The 16,019-nt window shown below is 43.5% G+C and overlaps 1 protein-coding gene across 1 annotated transcript in view; it reads left to right on the top strand.

Annotated features, from left to right (window-relative positions):
• Window positions 1–16,019, top strand: part of kif19 (kinesin family member 19) — a 30,508-nt gene that overhangs the window by 7,988 nt on the left and 6,501 nt on the right. Inside the window, exons 3-7 of the mRNA XM_076092994.1 lie at window positions 10,516–10,626; window positions 10,751–10,838; window positions 11,469–11,605; window positions 14,715–14,840; window positions 14,962–15,153. Coding sequence (XP_075949109.1) covers window positions 10,516–10,626; window positions 10,751–10,838; window positions 11,469–11,605; window positions 14,715–14,840; window positions 14,962–15,153 — 654 coding nt within the window. The remainder of the gene's footprint in view (window positions 1–10,515; window positions 10,627–10,750; window positions 10,839–11,468; window positions 11,606–14,714; window positions 14,841–14,961; window positions 15,154–16,019) is intronic.

Here is a 16,019-nt window from a genome sequence, read left to right as displayed (position 1 = left end):
AATCTCGTCGAGAGGGCAGGGCGTGGCGGCTCGCCACAAGCGGCCTCTGAAGGAGACTAGATGCTGGAGTGGCCCTGCTGTGAGTTCTTCTGAACAGCTTTTAGTACTCAAGAAAACACACTCATTGCCCCTGACTAAGCACTGCTAGGCCTTTGCTGCAAAGACCAGGAGACACCAAGGAATCACAATGAGTTTATTCATCAATTTTAAAAAAGCAGTATAATATAGTCCAGGCATCCCGGTGTCCTTGGGCGTATCATGAGTCATTCAGTCCACAGGGGGTTGATGAAGAGGAAGGAAGTACCCAAAGGGCTTTTGCTGTAACCTCACCAACTAATTATGTTGCAGATTACGCAAGCGTATTTTCCCATTTGAGGGGAAAAGCAGAATTGTGAAAGGAGCAGATCATTCGGTGTGTGCTCTGTTCCGTGTAATCGAATCAGGAGTGCAGTGTTTTCCTGCTTTCTTTATGACCACCTGAAGCAGGAAGTAGAGCCCGGCCGCGGGGCCATCGATGTGCCGTCTTTATTGGACTCCTGGCCAGAAAAACAGGCAGGGAATGGTCAATTGTAACACAGCTAATAGGTCCTAAGTTGATTCTCGTGATCGGCAATCGTCCTCTCTGAATCCCCTTAAGGCACAGACAAATTGAACTGAATGAGAGCTAAACAAATATACAGAGAATATGAAATGTGAGTGTGGTGAGGTGGAAGAGCAACAGGTGGCAAATCAGGATGGAGAACCGAGGTGGCACCGAGGACAGACAGATTGAAGCTACGCATTGAAGCATGTTTACAGAGGCAACATCTCCCATAAGTCCTCGGTTTTAAGGCAGCAGTGGGAGTAAATCTCTGAGGGTGTTTTTCTTCCTAATACCCCCAGTCATAACAACATGTTGTTTGTCTGGTAAGGCTCATCCATGGGACTACCTTTCCGGAAAACAAAACGATGGAAATGTAATCAGGAAGTAGTGCGAGCCGACCGTACCTCATCCAGAGCAGTGACGGAGCAGAAAAAGATGAGTCATTTTAGGAAACAAAAGCCTTTTTTTGTTTAGTTTTGAGGGCTGCATCCGGAAATCAAGAAATTGCAATTTTACAAAAATAGTCCTGAATCTCCACGCAAACATGCTAATGAATTGGGCTGAAGGGACTTAACGCTATTGTACCCAATTATCTTGTAGCCGGGCGAAACATAGAACACACTGAGACTTAAACTAAAGATACATATAAAATATATAATGAGTCTCACAGCTTAGACTACAAGTTTTCATTCTGGTTTCAAAGTTACAAAAGATCCATGTGCATGATTGTTGTGTAATAACAGGAAATGACTCATTAGTGCCAGCAGATGTCAATCAAACTGACAATAAAACTCAACAGTCACGAAGCAAAATGTTTTTCCAAAGCTTCAATACTGTTTGTCTCCATCTGCATACTAAATTATATCAGCACACTGATGTCTTTAGGGGATGCTTCATTTTTGGCTCTCTGCGTACTCAAACCCCTTTTTTGTGTGTCTGTTTTTCATCCATCCAACAATTTTCGTTTTCCGTGTAATGAGCTTCTCTGTCTCGCGGGGCAGCTACGACGCTGTTCTTTATTCTACGTATGTGAGCTCTTTCATCTTAAGAAGACGGGAGTGCTGTGTGTTTTTAAAAAAACCCAGTGGAAAGTTCAGCGCGTGCTGTGGCCGCCGAAGACGTGAAGCTACTTGAAAACACTAATGGCTGCTTTTGTGTTTCACATCTCTTACTCTGTCATGACTGATGGAAGCAAAATGGACTAAAATGCCTGAAAATAGCATGCTTTCTAGGGCCATTATATTACTGACGTCAGTACGTGTGAACATGGGCAGGAAGTTAACTTGACACTGTACTCAATGGCTCTCTGCACAGCTTGCTGCTACCAGCGTCTGAAAAGACCCTCCACAGGGCAGTAGTCAGCAAAGGTTTAAAACACATTTTGTTTTATACAATATAATAGATAAAAGGCAGAAAAACCTGCAATAGAGAGATCTATATCATTATGATAGAGTAAATCATAACACTATATAAAGTCATTAAAATGGAAAAAGATGCTGCTCTGTTATAATTAGACAAAATGTGATATGGATGATGTATATTCATCTTTATTAAATGTTTATGTGCTCTGATGGATACAAAATTTATTTTTGTTTGTTTTATTACATACCTGTACTGGTAACTAGGAATGAACAAAGACTGAACATAACATCCACTGTATGAATGGAGAAATGCCGGCACTATGTTCAATTAAAATAAGAGACAGTCATGAGTTTATGTCAGTTTATTTAAGCTTTAGCTGAAAGGTGCAATTTCGAACAACTCCAAAGCGGTAACAGCTGTGGTGTTTTGGGGATATGTGTGCGCCGCTTTTAAACATAGTTTCAGAATATTCTTCATCAAGGCTTTTTCTGCTATTGTGTGTTATCGTAATCGTCGGCGAAGTCAACGAAGCGGTATTTGAACGCTGTCACTGTTTTGATGCCGTAGCTCCAAGTTTCTGAGGTGTGACGTAAGCCGATTTGTTTTAAAGCCCATGGAAGTTATTTATTTCATTATTTATCGGTGTAAGATAAGTCTGCTGTTTTACTGTTTACTGAAAAAAAACCTATCATTCACCATTTTTGCAGTCAGTCTCCTAGCAACAGTGTTCTCACGACTTAGACCACCTGAAAGTGAAGCACACTGACTTCCATTTCCAAATTAGCGCCTCGCATGTTTCATTTGAAGGCAGCAATTATTCCTGGTTCACAGCTGCTCCGATGAAACTGTTGAGCGCTCACACTTGTTGGCAGACTATAACTCCAGCATTGCAGGATGTTTATCAGTTGTTATTGTTATGGATGCGGATACGGAAGGAGATTTTTTCCCAATATTATAAATACCAATGAAATTTGTTACACAAGGAAAAGGAAGAAGTTTGTGATATTTTTGCACTTGTTGGAAATAAGAACGTCTGGCACATGGATACTTGGTATATTTTATTTTATTTTGAAGGACACCCTGCACCCGCCACATCTTCACACTTAACTGAGATCCCTTGGGGGGGTTGAATGAATTGCTTTCATGGATGACAAATTGCTGTATTGTTCCTCTTATCCTTTGTAACCAGCTGTGCCTGTGCTGTCCAATAATACATCTGTGCGACATGCTTCAAAACAGAAATGATGAGGGGTAATGAGCGAGGAGGAGAAAAAAGAAGAGAGACAAATTGACAGCTGGCAGAAAGAAAGAAAGAAAGAAAATCTATTTCTGTCACCCAGTTCTTGATCTTTAGAGATGTCTTGTCCACTTAACATGTCTTTGAGATGTTAAGTGTGTGTGTGTCTCTGCAGGTGCATATACGAGTGTGTGAGTCTGAATTACAGCGTCTGACTGTACTGATCTGGCATTCGATTGCCACAGCCAGACGTCTTACGAAACCACAAATGTAGAGCAGACGTTGCCATCAGGCACCCAGTATCAGGTACGCCGTGATCCAACACACACCTCCGATCACCGAGAGCCCCTGAAACGGGATCTACAGCAGCATTGTTGGGGGGCAGAGAGGGCAGCTCCAAGGTTTTCTATCAGATAACCAGCCGCAATTGTGCCCTTTGGACTTTCCAAAGTTTCGGTTGCGTCTCTGAAAGAGCAGCTTGAAAGGTTGCCCCGTAAAGGTCACCGCTTAGACCTGATTGCTTTCTTTTTGTGATGTTGATCCTTTTATTCTTCGCGGTATTCTTGACCGAGTGCACAGATGTCATCGCTAAACGACTCTACGGGTATGTCATTGTGCAACCCAAAGATAAGGGGTGGATGGGGGCATGGTGAAACCATTTGCCAAACTATTTTACCACCTATACATCCCACTCTTTTGTCAATAACAGATGTATTTCTATGCAGATCTATATCCAATTGAAAATATCTCCTAGGATTAAAGTATAACAGCCTTAGTGGCGCCTTGATGATGACCCCCCCCCCCCCCTTCCCAGTTTCACACAAATTCACAAAGCCGTTGAAACTGAATTGGAAACATTCTTCATGGCAACAACAAAGTCGCACGGAGATGAGGCTTGAATACGATGGCGTCTCTGGGGAAAACAGGAGATGCACTTTAGATATTACCCGCTGATACATGAGCCACAGTTAAAAGCCTGTCTCTTAATCTCTCCGATACATGCATGTTCAACCCTGTGAGCTTGATAAAAAAGAAGGTTGTAACCTCATGACCCTTTGAAACCAAAGCGATAAAGACAAGACAAAGCTATAAATGTGACACCGGTGTGTACAGGTGGTATCGCTCCCATTCAGATTCCTTCTCCATCTGCGGTCTTCCTGTCTTGGGTTTTATTTTCTTCATTTTATCAGGCTTGTAGCAGCATGCGTACCTGCTTAAGTGGCAGTTTATCTTCTTGTTAATTACACTTAAAATGTTGAACAAGATATGTCTTCAGTTTCTCTCCCGTCTTACCTGCTGGCAATGAGAGCAGATGGAAGCCTGTTTTTGATGAATAAATTAAAGACAGGGAACCATTACTTTAGCCTCTAACCTAACTCTGTGTGTTATTACAGAGTGAGTGACGGCCAGCGAACCGTAGGCCGTTAAAAATGATTGAGATTCCCAATTGCTCTTTTGTCATTTTACTACTGATCCGAGCCATCATTTAGGTGTAATGAAACCAGTGCCTATAAAAGCGGTCGATGTCTACACGACCGCTGACTTTTGTTGGTTGTCTTGGCAGCGTTTGCCACTTGGCACACGCTAGTGGAGCGAGTCGGGGAGAAGCAACCGGGGCGGGCTGTGCTTGTGAAACCGTACCACATCCAGCCTTTGAATTATGGATCGGCGATGGGAGCTAGCAGCGCTATAATCAGCAAGAAGGCCAACCAAGTCAACCCTGCTGCTTTAACGAGCAGAACAGCAGGTCCTGTTGATTAGAAAAGCCATCAGCCGGGAAAGGTGCCGGGGCGAGGGTGCTCCATCGCACCCCACTGCTTTTCATGGCGTTTACGTAACTCCATCCCGCTAATTGGTTTCATGTCGCTGCATAAGCAAGCTGTTATTTTGACTTTGGCTGATCCTTGTGAGGATATGAATATTTTAGGAGCCTCTCTCTTTCACAGCCACAGAGTGTAAATTCACGGTCTGACTATTTGTTTTGTCGGCCCCCGGGGTCACGTTAAAAGTGAGACGGGCCCCGCGTCCAAATGCAAAGTGGCTGTAGCTCGTGATGTCCGCTGTGAAAGGGGGACGGCGTGATTAAAACGGTTAAAAGTGACACCACGTTTACAGAAGCTGTCAACCAGGAAATTGCTTTCCTTTCCACTTCATGGGGATTCTTGGCTCCCTCTGGTCCGCTTGTTTTAAAACTGAAGTCTCCTTTAGCGCCGGCCAGGAATTAGTCAGCAGTCAATGGAAAAGGGGCTGATTGGTCCCAGTAGAAAGAGCGACTAACTAGACCCAATTTAGATCCCAGCGGAAAATCTGACCAAGACGTCCCTGAACTGGACCATAATTGAGAGATTTCTTTGTCTAGTAAAGATCATTGTTAACAAGTCACTGCTTTTTCCTGATAGGAGTGCAGATAATGGCTAAAGGTCAGATAGAATTAACTACCATCATGTACCAAATCACACTGAGGACTCACACTTCTATTTTTGTTTCTATTTTATAATGTAGTAGTTTCCACTGTCAGATGATTATTGATCACAGTCTGGCCTAGACGAAGTTTAGACGACGAATAAGAGGTTAGAGAAGCAGAAACGTTGGCAACAAGACATGGAGAGCTGATAAATGTGCTCTGGTGCCCGAGTCTTGTATTAGAGTCTCAGCCAAATGTCCCAGTAATTAATTATCATTGCCATAGTTACAGCTTGCCCACTATTTTGTTAATTAACAGCAACACCAGAACATTTCTATTAATCTTATCAGGTGCTGTGTGTTTGCTGTATTGTGCCAGTGGTGTTTATAGAGTGGTTGCTGTGCAGCTGTCCACTGAGTCCCAGTTGATTCAGGTACAGCAAATAAGAGGGGTGAATCGGTCGGCTTCGCTGTAGCACCGAGTCTGCCCGTTCCAACTGCCTGATGAATAACTGACAGTTGGACCAGCTGATCAGGTCCTGCTTTGATCTGTGGCTGTGTGATGTTGTCGGTCAGTCCAAGTGGAGATAAAAATCACGTGCAAAACACGTGTTCACAGCTGACCAGCATCGCCTGCAGACCTCTAGTAATTTGTGATGCGTGCGGAGGTCGTCTGTGATCTTAAGTATGTCCGTAATTTGTCAAGGAAAAATTCCACCACAAATGACCGACCATGTTTTCACCAAACACAGAGGTCATGTGATCATTTTAGTCCCTTGCAAATTGGCATCTGGGTGAGTTGGGGTCGTAAGTTTTTTTTGTTTTCTCCGCACCATGTTCTGCCTTTTTCCTGGTGGAGAATTATGAACGCTGCGTTGGCAAGAGAGGGGAGCAGGATTTCTAAATCACATGCTTGTCCCATGCAACTAAGGCTATAGAAATGACTTATTTTTTTTAATAATCCATTAATCAATGCTTCAATCGATTTCTCAATTATGAGTTTAGTCTGTAAAATTGTCAAATATCCTGTTTTGTCTGATCAAAAACAGTTCAAAACAATTCTCAATTTACCAACATAAAAGAGTATGAAAACCAGAAAATATTCACAATTGAGAAGCTGGAACCAGTTCATTTTGCCAATTTTTGCTTAAAAAACTGCTCAAATTCAAAAAATCAATCATAGTGCCTGCTATAGTTGCTGAAACCCTTCTGTAGATCAATTAATCGTCTGATTGTTGCAGCTCAAACAATTGAAAGGTGTTGAAATCTTGTTAAAGCTGTTGACATCTTTTGTCAGCATGGCTTAATCATCAGTCTTTTTGTCAGTGCACAGCTAAATAAAGTCGCCACTGCCTGAATGTTTTTAGTGGAACATATATAGCCGACGACGCCTCCTCTCGTGCACACACTCGAGCCGAGCGCACCGACTGCGTCGGAGTGTGCCGGCCTCAGCTCTTGTGGTCAGTCATGCCTTTTGCCACCCAGCTTGCACAAACTTGCTTGTTGCAGAGGACATTAAATGCTGCCTGCTTAGTTGCCATGCATGTGTGAGTAAACGTTTCCACGCAACTGTGTATATGAGAGAGAGAGAGAGAGAGAGAGAGAGAGAGAGAGAGAGAGAGAGAGAGAGAGAGAGAGAGAGAGAGAGAGAGAGAGAGAGAGAGAGAGAGAGAGAGAGAGAGAGAGAGAGAGAGAGAGAGAGAGAGAGAGAGAGAGAGAGAGAGACTGAATGGTTTCCATGGGACCGCCGTGTTTCCACATGCTTCTTCAACCTGTTCTGTACTCTAGAAGTGTGACCCATACTTCACCCCTTGTTGTCTAACAGCAGCCTCTTCATTGAACTTATAGGACTGAGAAAGGCACCTATGTTGGCAAAGTCTAATGACGGGGAGGTTACCTGTAGTCCATTATCGGCATCAAAACCCTGAGGCACATGCCAAGACTTCCAGTATTATGTTGCCACACAGTGTACTGTCATTAGGGTCAGCATCTTAGAGTCTTATCAGAAGACTTAGTGGTATAGAATGTGCCCAAAGCAGCAGCTGCTGTGTGTGGAAGGTTCTGTAACTTAAGAAACACAGACGGCAGATGGGACCAGAGGTGTTATCAACACCCTGGACCTATAATGATTTACCCCAAGTGCATGCGCACGGACAAAACTGTGCATGGATGAGCACACTATTTGATACCTACCATACATGAGCATTGTTGCACACACACACACTCACAGGCGCTGTTCACATTAAGTTTGAAAATGCATCTTTTTCTCTCCTTGCATCCAAGATTAACTGTTATTTTTTACATCGCAAACACTGCTCTTCACAATGGCCCAGATTTTGAAAACACCATCGTCACATTTTAGTGTGAATGAGGACGTTGAAGCTTTAAACGATGATGCATGTTGTTACGGAAACATTTTGATGTCGTGTGGAAGCTCTGCTATGCAGACGTGTTTCTGTTCATGTTGTCAGACTGTGTGAACATAAAGTACTGACTGGAGGACAGTCTTGGTGCAGCAGCTCAGGAGTTACAGTTTTCCTTGGTAAAGAGATTACTACTTTATACTCAGTATGAGAACAGAATCACAGAAATAAGATGGAAACTGCAAAATTGTGTTTCCTGCTTTATTGAAACATAATATAATACATAAGGTGGAGTGGGAGGGGAGGGAACAGAGTTCTAACTGCAGACCAGCTACGGCTTACCAGATGATGGTTGTATTTCTCACTTTGGTTCTTTGCCCGCTGGGCTTTTGACAATATACTTTCATATCGACTATTAACGATTTAGGAGATGATGCCCAATGCTCCTGCTGATTTTAAGACACTTTATTTATGTTGTATTTATTGTGCATTGAGTCAAAATGTATTTAAGATGTATATAAAAGTATGTATATCAGTCTGGTAATTACGACTAATGTTACTCAAACTTTAATAGCCTATAATATTGGTGTAGAACAGCCCAAGGTCTCTCCTTCTAGTGTATTTTCAATTTGTATCCCTCAATACCATTACACATCTGACAGTGGGCTCCTGCAGCACATGCTGCCACTCAACTCTGTCTGGTTGCCACTCTTACAAACTGCTGTGAAGTCCCATGTTGGGAAGACAATGGCTAATAAGGCTGAAAGACGGACCAAACTCAGTGTCTCGTAATGACAAAAGCTTCACACGGTGCACCGTCAGGGACGACAGTGATTGAACTACAGGCTGCTGCCGACTGTTCCCCTAATGCGGACACGTTTGTAAGTGAATCCACCTTCGTGTGAACATCATTGAACTGCATGTCACGTCCTCTTGCAACTCAAGAAACTCATCACTCTGCCATTTTTTTCAACGAACGTATTATACTGACTACACTCACATTAACTCTGAAGGTTGTCAGATTGGTTTAAGTGGCTTAAAAGTGCCTCTGATACTGAGAGAAGTTCACAATATCTTTCGTGTGAAATGCGATCAGAACACGTACGTCATTGCAGCTGGAAAGAAAAGTTAGAGAAGCAGGAAGTTAAGAGGATGGGAAAGGAAACGAGCATGCTGCTCACCACTCCTCGTGTGCTCTCCTTGTGTCTTGAGCACAATTGGTACGTGAAAAGGCATATGTTGAGCGCAGTCAACGACTGCACTGGAAAAGACAACCAAGTATTGCTTCATCTCTTCCATCTTTCCTCTCCCTCCGTATATATATCTCTCCCCTTGAATTTCAATCGAGGGGCTTCAAAGTGAGCAGCTCAGCGGTTGAGGGGGTCATCAAACAAGCCGGGTGATTCAGCGTTACAGTCCTCAGAGGGCTCTCCAGGCCCACTGCTGAACAAAGCTGGGCAGCTTAAAAAAGAAACTGCCAAACTCCCAGCTGCCCCGTTGTCGCATCTGAAATAAACTCGAGGGTTCTCTACCTGCTGTTATTGACTTTTCTGCCAATTACATAGCAGGAGATTCAAACCCACAACTCTGTAAGGGGGGGTAATTTCCCTGTCGCTGTGGGCAACCCGTCAAGCCAACTGTACCCAGTGTGACTCAATGGTTTGTCGCCAGCATTATGGTATTTTCTTCTGACGCCGTGCTGTTCAGAATTTGTCCCTGAAATGTTCTTTTGGAGAGCTGGGATTTACTGATGATTATGGGTGAGGCACAAGCTTTGTCTAGCAGCACAATCGGAACAATGAGACACGTCAGTCTCTGTGTATTCACATACAAGTACTGCTCAGACTGTCGTATGCACACACAAAAAAACACATTTTCATCAATCGCAAGCTGCCCTGACCTTCTTCTCAAGAGTTAAAGGGCTGATGGTTGGGTCATTATGTTCTATAGCCAGGATTTAGAGTAAGGCCGATGGCTTTAGTGGATTTCCATTTGCATACATACTTGCTATGAAGTGTCCCTGATCGAAACGGGGGCTGTTTTTGTCACCAGGACAGTCTGTCATACACTAGAGCAGACATCCTTCCTTGACGTTTCCATTTTTTTTTTTTGACGATCATTCTTTCAATCCGTGGTAATGAAATGTTACAAAAAGAAATACTGAGGGCAGTGTTTCAGCAGGAATAGACATCTGCTTTTTGTGTTCGCTCGTCCTGCCAGCTGACGCTCCAGCTGTGTGGGAAAACAAATGTAAATGATAACAGCAGCTCCCAGTGAGACCATCCTATTCAAATGGATGAGCCGCCCAATCCCAGCCGAAGTTAATTGTGACGGTATTTTTATATTCCAGTAACCCTTCGTCCGTCCTTTTGTTCATGTACTTTTTTCAAACTGAACCTCACTGAATTGAATTGCTCATTAGCTCAGCTGTGATTCACGAGAGACATATCATGAAATTAATTGGCAGCTCAGATGTCAATATGGGCTTAAAGACGTAACACCCGCTCAAACTCTGTGCCTCTTTTTCCGCCTCTCTTTCCCATCTCCGCCTTCCTCGTCATCATCAGATGGTGGTTCTGATGGACCCCATGGAGGACCCCGACGACATCCTGCGTGCCAACCGCTCCAGGGAGAAAACGTACATGTTTGATGTGGCGTTCGACTACTCGGCCAATCAGGTCAGCCATAAGTAAAACTAAAAAGAAAACTAAAATATATAAAATCTAAACAAATATGCCACAGCACTCGTGTCCCTCGAATATGCACTTAATGGCTTACGGTTATTTTCTTCTTTCTGTACAGGAGGAGGTGTACCGAGCCACAACCAAAGGGCTGATTGAGGGCCTCATATCAGGCTACAATGCCACCGTGTTTGCCTACGGACCCACAGGTTTGTGTGTGTGTGTGTGTGTGTTGCACAGAACCCACAAAGTTAACCGAGCACTCTCTCTGAGGTAGATCAACCACCACATGTGTTAGCTTTCTGGTGCATAATCTCTGGTCAGCTAGCCAGCACACTCTCAGGAAAAGAGTGAGACATCTTATTCACTTCTAGTTTTTTATTTTTATTTCAGTACAGGTTGAATCAGAAGATGAGTCGTGCTTTACCTGCCATGTTTCCAGCAGGTGGGGGCAGATTGTCAAAGACTAGTTGAGCACTATTGCTCTATCAAGTCATTTATCCGTCTCACTGACTTCCTCTGCCTTCTGACTGTCCATTGGTCTCAGAGGTTCTCCGCTCCTAGTGTCCTCTTGTGGGGAAGTAAACACAGGTTCTAGTAAGTGTGTGTGTGTGTTTATGTGTTTGGTTGCATCGTGTTTAACAGTGTGGTCAGGTCAGCCAAGGAAAGATTAAGACAGCACACCGTGAACATTCAGTCATACGGACACGGTATACAGTATTTACTTTGGTTACCAATGCTATCTTATATATATCTTATAATTCACTTTCTTGGTCCTTCGGGCCGCAGGATTGACACATTATCTCCTCATCGAGATGTTGTGGGAAACATGTTTTCAGGTTGTGGGAAGACATACACCATGCTGGGGACGGACAAGGAGCCAGGCATCTACGTTCGAACGCTGAACGACCTGTTCCGTGCCATCGAGGAGACCAGTGACGACATGATGTACAGCGTCTCCATGTCCTATCTGGAGGTCAGAATTTCACTTTCCACAGCTTGTCTCCAGACATTTTACTATCATCACGAGCAGATCGCAGAATCTAGTTAAAGCGACAGTGACGACACACCTCCGGATTGACCTGAAGTGGCGCTTGAAATGTTGTAGCTATTAACACGAGTGCTCACTCGGAGTTTAAAGATTTCTTGTGATTTCTTCACATTTGATGCGTGTCTGTTCTTCTTCTATCACCGTCATCTATTCATACTGATAGGATCTGCGGTTGTTAGCTAATGCTAATTGCAGGAAGATACTACTAGTGTCCTTTTATTTTTGCCTGGCCTTTGTTTCACATCTGAAAGGAGCAGAACATGCGTCCTTGTACACAGCCCTGTAGAGAAGCCCAGACTTTGCAGAAGTTTGTGTTTTTAAATGCCTTGTGTGTCTTTTATATCTGGTTTTGATGCCTCTATGTCTCACTTTGAATTTTTGAAATGCGCTGAAGAAACACACTTGCCTTGCCTCTCGCTGCCTTTTCTAAAACAATTAAGGTTTTCTTTCTTCAACAAAAAAAAAGATCACAGCAAAAGAAACACCATGTGAAACAATCAAACACTTTCTAAATTGGTATTCCGAGCAAACATAATACAAGCGCATTTTGTCTCCGTTATATTCTTTGAACTCTACTGCCTGATTGTTTTCTCTCATGCCGACACAGAATGTATATCCGTGCTGTGTGCATCCTTTTTTACAAAAACAAAATAGATGCAAAGCTTTGAATCACTCGGGTCAGCTTGGTGTGTCAGGGCCTTTAGATGGAGTTGGTTTTCGAGCATCGTGTCATGAATTGATGCTTATTGAAGACGCAACAACACAGCGCTGTAAGTAACCGTGCTGTCGGTGTAGAGGTGCTTTTGTTGCACAGAAGCCTGCAGTACTTTCAGGTGCGGAGTGATCTCTGGTCCTGTTGGCTGGGTGATAATCTCTGCCTTTGTCACTCGTGATGAACCGCAGATAAGACGGCAGGCTGATGATGGCGCTTTCTCTGTCTGCCTGCTGGCTGTGGTTCCAAACCTCATTACTGAGACGCAGGGAGAGCTCAGACCGTGTGTTTCATGACAAAGCCCCTAATAGCGCTGGATACAATGGGGTTGGTTCATTTGACTCTGATAGCAGTAACTGAGCCTCACTGGTGTGACTTTGTTTCCATTTAAAGTCATTTTTCGCTTTTCTTGACTTTTGTCAATTTGAAGTTAGCGTAGTAATACAAAGTTTTCTTTGTTTATGTGATATTCCTAGTTATGAATAAAGTTCTGATTGCACTTCTTACCTCGCATGTACAAATTTTGCCTATTAGGAGGAGGGTTTGCAACCGACATTTAAATTACATTTTGTGTTTTTTGGTGCCAAAAGCTGATATTATGTCCGGTGATTGACACTGTTTTTGAAGGACGGCTCTTTAGTAGCTCTCTGGGTGGGTGGAGGTAAATTTTCCTGTCAAAATGCCAATCATGGTGTCTGGATGTTCTCTGACCAGTATAACTCTTCAGGATGAATCCCGACACAAAGCTGTGTGTGATGTGTGTGTTTGCCGTCTCCAGGGAGCAATCTGTTGCCACTGCTGCCTCACCACAAAGACGTTAAACGCCATTTTACGGCCTGGCTGAGCGATGGGCACACATCTGCTCCGTTGCTTCTTCAAATCCCTCTCTCTTTCATGCGTGCAATCTGTGAAGCACAAACACACACAGAAACACATACAGTGAATGCAAATAGATATACTCTGTACGGATTTAAAAAAAGGCACATTCAGTTATTGTTTACCACTCACAGGCACACAGTGCTCCCTCCCCCTTTTCTTTTATCTTCATCCTGTCTTTAGAACTCTTCTCACATTTAGGAACCTCAATGAAGAAACGAGAAACTTTTTTAGAAACGCTGTACGCTAGCGTCTTGGATGGCAAAAGAGATTTTTCCTTTTGGATTATTGCAGAAAACAAGCTTTGTGGGAAACATTTGTTCATGATAATCACGTTTTGTTCAGCAGGATAATCTTCACAAACTTTTATGATTTGTGAACCGTGAATGGCAGATGTAAAAAGCTAACGTTAGGCTATAAACAAACTACACAGTGGTTGCATGACTTCCTCGCCAACAAGCTAAAGGCGGACTGGTGTTCGGCGTGATGACGTTTTTTCGACCTCATTTAGCCACATGTTAGCCTTTTTTAAGACTCGTACAAGTGGGATATATACTGGTATATTTTATGGAGTAGAATAAAATATGTTACGCTTGTGTTAACCACAGCGTCTAACCGAAAAACCATTGACTTCGAGAACCGGAAGTTAAAAAAAATGCTAACTAGTTTCCAGGTTTTAAGACTAATTCATGCAGCACTCTATGTGCTCAGTTTACAACCAAATGATTGACTTTCCCATCAGCCTCAGCTGTACTTTGTGTTGAGTGCTAATTATAAATGTTAACATGCTACTAAGATGGTGAACATTATACCCGCTAAACATATTAATATTGTCTTTTTGAGCATGTTAGCATGCTGACATTTCCTCAAAGCACCATAGTGCCTAAGCACAGCGTTACAGAGCCGCTTACGTGGCTGTTGACTCTTAGTCTTGTTCAAACTTCACCAGCAATGAAAAGTACAGATGGAAAAAATAATACCACTCCTCTCAAAGTGTGTGGCTGGGGTCTGCTTGACAAATAAAAACTGTCCTCATTGCACCGGCCTCCAGAGCGGTTTGTTGTCCAGTGGTCACTTTCCAGGATGTCACTTCTTGCGCTGCGCTTTTACGTATGTTTAGGGGCTTTCATTGCACCATCGGTGTCGGGCCAGTGAAGGCACATGAATTATATTTTTCCGTGAAAGAAGAGCACTGACACCGGCTAATGACAGCCTGCCACCCAACAAGCTGCGGTCTCTAAATGACAAGTTGCTGAAAATATAGCACTTGATGTTTTTGTACCAGGCTAGTTCTGTCTAGGAGGCCTGAAAGGCTGAATGGAGCTTTTTCAGAGGACACGAACAACCTCCTGTTGATTCATTTCTCAAACGAATATTAAAGACCTTGAGCAGATATATAAACTCTACCAGTCCTCTGACTTGTATGGTGTTTTTGTGTCTTTCCAGATCTACAATGAGATGATCCGTGACCTGCTGAACCCATCCTCGGGCTTCTTGGACCTGCGAGAAGATTCTAAAGGCGTGATTCAGGTTGCTGGAATCACAGAGGTGTCTACCATCAATGCACAAGAGGTTAGACAAGCTGATCTAACTGTGAATGACGCGACTACTCATTTATTCGAATCCAAAAATATTCAGATGACATTCAGCGTAAATGCACACCTGACAAAGGACTCTGCCCTTGTGTTTTCAGATCATGGAATTGCTGATGAGGGGCAACAAGCAGCGCACCCAGGAGCCGACAGCCGCCAACCAGACGTCCTCTCGCTCCCACGCTGTTCTGCAGGTAGCCGTGAAGCAGCAGAGCCGGTCTCGAGACCTCCTGCAGGTCCGCTTTGCTCGCCTCTTCATGATCGACCTCGCCGGCTCCGAACGAGCAGCACAGGTGAAGTGTACATGTGCTCTGTCAAGAAGCGTCTAAATGGCTGGAAGTAAACTGGTGGTTTTGCAGCTGGACAATTTACTTGGTGTTTTTGTATCTAGGTGGGTGCATTTACTTTTGTCAACTAGTTTTCTGCCAAACTCAAGTTCATGTGTCTGTTGCATACACTGCTTCTTTTAAGCCTGTATAGGCACATTACACATTTATAGCCTCAAAACTACAAGGGTCTGCTTTGTGAGTGTGCGCTCACTGGGGATCCTTGGCAGCGGATCCTTAAAACAGTCCACAGGATTGAGGTTCCCATAAACCTTCAGGAGGCTTTAATAAAAGCCTCTTTGTATCTGCCGATATGGCCCGCTATGCAGTATATTAAAGTAATACACCGACGTTTTGGCAAATGGGATCGTGCAACAATGCCTCTCAAGCAGCTAACGAAGCTAACAGTGCAACTGAAATAAATAAAATATACTCTTTACAAAGAAACATATGACACAAAAGAAGAAGTATTGAAGAGTATTAAAGATGAAGATGACTTTCGTGATTGCCAAACAAAGCATTTTAAAGCACAGCACGTTTCATGCTGTTTAGCTGCTCTGTGGAGAATATTGTCTCTGGCGTCGCAGTGCTGCGGTCGATGCTTGTGTGGAGAAGAGCTCGGCGTTGTTGTCAGACAGGAAGAGAAGACTGATTCATTTCCTGGGTTTTGTTATTGCTTTGACCTTCTCTTCTTAAGCAGTCAAGTGAACAGTCTTAAACAGTATTTATGTTGTCTGCAGTTTTTCAAGTTGAGTCTGCTTTTGTCAGATGAATGGCTCGTCATGTCGGCCATGTCATTACTGCCACCTACCTACAAACCATGAGAACAACAC

Source organism: Anarhichas minor, unplaced genomic scaffold, assembly GCF_050575085.1.
Source record: "Anarhichas minor isolate MPS153535 unplaced genomic scaffold, ASM5057508v1 ptg000017l, whole genome shotgun sequence".
NCBI lineage: Eukaryota > Metazoa > Chordata > Actinopteri > Perciformes > Anarhichadidae > Anarhichas > Anarhichas minor.
The sequence above is the reverse complement of the archived record's forward strand: the minus strand, read 5'-3'. Positions and strand labels throughout refer to the sequence as shown.